Below are 6,000 nucleotides of genomic sequence, written 5' to 3' on the forward strand. Positions count from 1 at the left end.
ATATATATATATATATATGGGACAAAACTTAAGTACAATTCTTTAGGTGTGGTTGTTACTATTGAAAAGTATATAATTTTATCTTAAATGTATGCAAAAATTGTATTTAACTATTGTCCATATATATGAAAGGAGGATAAATAATATTGTCATTTAATAAATGAAATATGAAAAGAAAGATTTTTAAATAGTATTAATAAAAGGTAATGTCAAAAAGAAATAACATCAAGCTTCCTCTCTCTCTGTCAGAAAATAAGGAAATTGAGAGGAAAAAGGTGGCTCAGCGATCTCATTCTCATAAATGGAATCGTCTGGTCAAAGAGAAGAGGCAAGTCACAATATTGTTTTCTACTCCATTCTTTAATGCATTCATCATTTTAAAGTCACCACGCACTTCAATAATTCAGCACTTCAAAGACAATACTCCATTTCTTTAATTTTGATTCACTCACGAGTCTTTGACTTACTTTCTTTGGAGTGATTAAAATATTTAGAAATGCCATGCACGTAAATATAGCAGATCTAGATTTAATGTTAATAAATATAAAAAGGTTGGTAACAAAGTTTCCGATAACTCCAGCTTATTTAAACCTATAGACTCTTTTTGTTTTATAACTCTCATTTTCCATTCTCACCTGTAGCTCTTATAATTGAAGCATTTTTTCTTGTTATTATGTGACAATGTCAAACGAGATTCAATTCTTCCAACTCAACACTGGTGCCAAGATCCCTTCCGTCGGGTTGGGAACTTGGCAGGCCGATCCTGGCCTCGTCGGTCAAGCCGTTGCTACCGCCATCAAGGTTTTTTAACTGCATTTTATGTTCTAACATACATATATTAGAAATTTAGTTGTATTAAATATACTGATATTTGATACTTGCAGGCTGGCTACCGTCACATTGATGGCTCTCCAATCTACGGCAATGAGAAAGAGGTCATTCATTATGTGTTTTCTCAATGTTGATGCAATTTCATATGTGAAGGAAATGATTCATTTAGTTCTTGTGTTGCAGATTGGTTCTATATTGAAGAAACTGTTTGATGATGGCGTAGTGAAACGTGAAGATTTGTTTATTACCTCCAAACTCTGGTTTGTTTGTTTATATATCAATATCATAGACTTCACTAAGTAGTATTGGTTTCATTTTTTAGCTAAATGAATTAATTACTGATGGTAGTAGAATAATATATATGAAGTTGTTAGTCTCTTCTTTGATACCTCAAAACTAAGGATTTAATATATATGAATTTGCAGGAATACTGAGCATGATCCAGAAGATGTACCTCTTGCATTGGACAGAACTTTGAAAGATTTACAACTTGATTATGTTGATCTGTATCTTGTATGTAATAATAAAATGTGAAATATGAATTTTAAAGGAAATTTTTTTTTATTGATGATTTAATAATTTATCACGAACATGCTCTATTGATTGCATACCTAATGATTCTTCATTTTTTTAGATCCATTGGCCTGTTGCAATGAAGAAAGAACCAACGATGGAGAAAGAATCAGTAGGTTTTAATTCTGAAAATATTTTGCAACCTAACATTTCCAGCAATGGGGATGCAGAGAAGAAAGAATCCAATCCTAAAAATCTTGTACAACCTAATCTTGCCAGCACATGGAAGGCAATGGAATTACTCTATGACTCTGGAAAGGCGCGAGCAATAGGTGTAAGCAATTTCTCCATCAAGAAGTTGGGGGATTTGTTGGAGGTTGCTCGCATTCCGCCCGCTGTCAATCAAGTCGAATGTCATCCTTCTTGGAGGCAGGATAAGCTGAAGGAATTTTGCAATTCCAAAGGTGTCCACTTCTCTGTAAGTTCCCAAATCTTGAATGATCATTATTTTGTTTCTGCATATTATATTTGTTTTTTTTCAAAAAGTCTTTATTTAATGTTTAGGGATATTCACCTTTGGGTTCTCCTGCTTGGCTTAAAAGTAGTCTCCTTAACCATCCAACTCTAAATGAGATTGCGGAGAAACTAGGCAAGAGTCCTGCACAGGTAGCTCTACATTGGGGGTTGCAAATGGGTCATAGTGTTCTTCCCAAGAGTGCAAATGAAACCAGAATAAAAGAAAACTTCGATGTTTTTGATTGGTCTATACCTGAAGACTTGTTTGCTAAATTTTCTGAGATTGAACAAGTAAGTATTTGATAAATCTTCTGTTTGTTAAATTTAATATGCATGATTTAATGAGTGGGTTCTTATTGTTGCAGGAGAGATTGGTTCGAATGGACATATTTGTTGACGAAAATTATGGTGGTTACAAAACCGTTGAAGAACTTTGGGATGGAGAAATTTAAACTTTCAGCACCGTAGGGTATTAGATGGAATAAGAGAACACCATTGCTTTTGTGTTAAATTTATCTGCATAATAAGTCTATCGAGTGTGAATATATATATATATATATATATATATATATATATATATATATATATATATATATATATATATATATATATATATATATATATATAAAATTAAAATTAATAAATAAGCTATGTTACAATGATTTCTCATTGTTGTTTCTATTTGATCCTAATAATTTATGTTTTTTTAACATTCAAACGATGATGGCTTGTTGTTTGATATATGGAGACATCTGCTATTAATCAATCGGTATAATCCCGCAACGCCGCTCTAGACATAGATGGTGTTGACGAGTGTTACGTGATTATAGAGATGATTAACTTTGTTCATATGCTTAGATTAGGAGAATGCATATTGTTATAGATTTTTATCGATCACGAGGTTATTTGTAGTCTTTGTCTGATTTAGTATCGAGGACACCTTTACCTCTATTAGATTATAATCGCTAGAGATAGCTTTAGGTTTGACATTCACAAGAGTATTGATTCTTAATGCACGTGTTGTTTAGTTGCGCGAGACATCGTCGATGAGACACTATAGTTGTTCTCTCAACTTTGCGTTGGAGATAACCTCGGTTGTGAGCGATACGTGATGGTATTCATGAATGCTTAGGTTGCGATTAACTGATGGGTAGAATGCATATTCTATGGACGAATGAAACTCAATCCCGAATAGCTCTCTTCTCTCCTATACTTTACTTTTCCGTTTTTATATTTTGTATTTTATACTTGTAAACCACTTTTGCACACCATAAGTTTAGAAACATAGAGACTATTGAACGGAATTTGATCCCTCGCACTAATCCCTGTGGATGCGATAAATCGCGGAATACTTCCAAAAAATTTACTTGTTGCTTTACCGCTTCAACAAAATGGCACTGTTATCGGGGATTGATGTTTTTATATTGAAAGCATTGTAATAGTTTCTATATTTACAAGCTTTGTACATATTTTTCCATATTGTATAGATATTTGTAAATGAACTTGTCTATTTTATACATATGCTTGCTTTGTATATATGAGTGCATAGATACTTTTCTATGTTTTTCATACTTACATATTTGTACATGTTTTCTATACTTGTGTATATTGTATATACTTTTGTTTTCCTTCATGTTTGCTAAAGTGTTGGTTAGGAGTAACCAATTAATGAACAACTAGCCATGCAGAGAGGCAATATAGAGGAGTGTCAATACATAAAGGCGTTGAGCTAACGACGTAAAACAAGCGTTTGTTGGGAGGCAACCCAATGGTTTTTAAGTCTTTTAGCTTTGTGTTTAGGTAGTTTAATTTGATTTTGTTAGGTTGTTAGAAAAATTTTGTATTTTTTTAAGCTTTGTTTTTTATTAGCTTAAGGAGACATGTTGTGATTGTTTAAGTTTAAATGTTCAACAAGAATATATTATGGTAATGATAAAAGATTGAAAATAAAGTTGCATTGTCAAGGTATGTGTTTATCGCTTTCTATAACATAACATAAATATAAACCTTAGGCTTTATACAAATGACATGTCATTTATTCTCTTGTAATTTTTGTTCATTTGTGAATCACTTTAGTTCATAGCCAAATGTGAGGAAGCTTCCACTGTTTACTAAATGCACAGGCGACCAACATTCTTTGTTTAGCTCATTTGAATTATGTTTAATCTTGCATTCGTGTTGATTTGTATGAAAGCCCTAAAATGATCAAGGCATTTTGTTTGATTTTGAGCACAACCACTTGACCAAAAAGTAACTTACCTTGTGAGTGAGTGAGTGAGAATTTTCTTACCCCCTTTGAGCCTTTATTCAGGATCCATTTTGATGTTGCGTTTTGGAACTTGTACATAACTAATTAGTTCATTGTTTATTTTAGATTGGATTCTGAAATTTTTTTCTTGAACCCTCAACCATGATTTGTTATTTGATTTTTTACCTTTGCCTTAATAAGCTTGGGATTATTCACATTTCAAAGTTTGATTGTATTCTAATTGGGGAGAAAAGGTTGGTTGTTACGTGATTGAGAAAGAAAAATAAATTTGAAAAAGAAAGAAAGAAAGAAAAAAAGAAGAGAAAAAGCCTTGAAAAAGGAAAAGAAAAAAATAGAAAAAAACTTATGAGAATAAGTTGTGCCAAAGGTTGAAACAAATGATGAAAGAGGAAAGAAAAGGTGAAAGAAATTATGAATGCTTGAGAATTTGAGAAGTGATCATTCTGATTTGTTTAGGCTAACTTTTTTTTTCAATTACCTTGAAAAACCACTCTTTGCTAACCAAGCCAAATTACAATCCTTGAAAGTCCTTGTGATTCTTACTTTTGTACTTTTGATATGATTTTCTATACGAATGCATAATTTGAACTGTTGTTTGCAATATTTTTGGGTGTGAGTTCAACCCCTCGTGTTTGTTTTCATTCCTTGATGAAGTTGTGCGTTAGGTGTGATTCATTCTTGAACATATGTATTGCTTTAGAATTTTTAACATGTATTTTGTGCTTAGACTTTATTTAATAATCATGGTATCGTTGTAGTTTAGTGGTAAGCATTATTTTGCGTGTACTTTTGATATTAGAGTCATACATTTATTTCCATTTGTAAATAGTTGTTGATCATGATTCTTGGCGGTTGCTTTTGTTTCTTTAGGTTGATTGATTCTTGTTTGAGGACAAACAAGTCTAAGTTTGGGAGAGTTTGATGAGTGCTAAATTGTTGTGAATTTGAGTGTAAATAATTAGCACTCATTGGCTTAATTCGTTTGCTTTTCGTTAATAAATCTCAACTTTAGTGTATATTTGTATAGTTTACATTATAATATATATATATATATATATATATATATATATATATATATATATATATATATATATATATATATATATATATAGGGAGCATATCAAGTGAGAGCATTTTATAATGAGAGATGAGAGGAACCAATATCAACCATTGGATTCATCAAGAGAGAGAATGTTAAGAATTTAATGTGGCTATTAATTTCTCTCTCTTGATGAATTCAATGGTTGATATTTGTTCCTCTCATCTCTCATTATAAAATGCTCTCACTTGATATGCTCCCTATATATATATATATATATATATAAATATATATATATATTGCATTATCATGTAAATATCATTGAGTTTGATTTTTTTTTATCTCATTTTGGTAGGTATTCAAGCAATGATATTTAGTCATTGTAATATAAAGTATTGGATAAGCTTTCCAACACTTTTGACCAGGTGTAAATCGGAGTTACGGTTCTCGAGTTGTGGTGAAAATAAGAACCACTTTTTCTCTTTGATGTTAATTTCGCCAGGTGAGCTTCGGACGAATTCCATGCTTTCTGGTCGCCAGGAAAATTTTTGGTCGCCAATAGAATTTGGTTGTTTTTGCGCTGCATTTTGGGAATAAAGTGACATTTCGGGGGGCGAATATTTTAGATGTCGGGCGAATTTGTCTATACATAAATTTGTATTTATAGTTTCAGAACAGAATTTTAGGGTGTGGTTTTGGGGTCTTTTATTCCCAACTCCATCAGAAGCAACTTTTGGAGTGAAGAAGCTTGGAAATCAACAAGGGAAGTTGAAGATTGAAGATTGAAAATTGGGTTAGCTTCAATTTTTTAGACATCAAGGTTGGGGTTTTG

General features: G+C 31.8%; 1 protein-coding gene across 1 annotated transcript; it reads left to right on the plus strand.

Annotated features, from left to right (window-relative positions):
- Window positions 1-584: 584 nt before the first annotated feature.
- Window positions 585-2,412, plus strand: LOC131609509 (NADPH-dependent aldo-keto reductase, chloroplastic-like). The gene is made up of 7 exons (XM_058881221.1): window positions 585-801; window positions 885-935; window positions 1,015-1,091; window positions 1,257-1,344; window positions 1,466-1,822; window positions 1,909-2,151; window positions 2,226-2,412. The coding sequence occupies exons 1-7, from the start codon at window positions 682-684 to the stop codon at window positions 2,310-2,312; spliced, it is 1,023 nt and encodes a 340-aa protein (XP_058737204.1). The 5' UTR covers window positions 585-681; the 3' UTR covers window positions 2,313-2,412.
- The last annotated feature ends 3,588 nt before the right edge of the window (window positions 2,413-6,000 follow it).

The sequence above is a fragment of the Vicia villosa genome, linkage group LG1 (assembly GCF_029867415.1).
Source record: "Vicia villosa cultivar HV-30 ecotype Madison, WI linkage group LG1, Vvil1.0, whole genome shotgun sequence".
Lineage (NCBI taxonomy): Eukaryota > Viridiplantae > Streptophyta > Magnoliopsida > Fabales > Fabaceae > Vicia > Vicia villosa.

Coding starts and splice junctions, on each gene's coding strand:
- LOC131609509 (XM_058881221.1), top strand. CDS start 682: ATGTCAAACGAGATTCAATTCTTCCAACTCAACACTGGTGCCAAGATC. Junction 1,092..1,256: donor TTTATTACCTCCAAACTCTG/GTTTGTTTGTTT, acceptor ATGAATTTGCAG/GAATACTGAGCATGATCCAG. Junction 1,345..1,465: donor ATTATGTTGATCTGTATCTT/GTATGTAATAAT, acceptor TCATTTTTTTAG/ATCCATTGGCCTGTTGCAAT.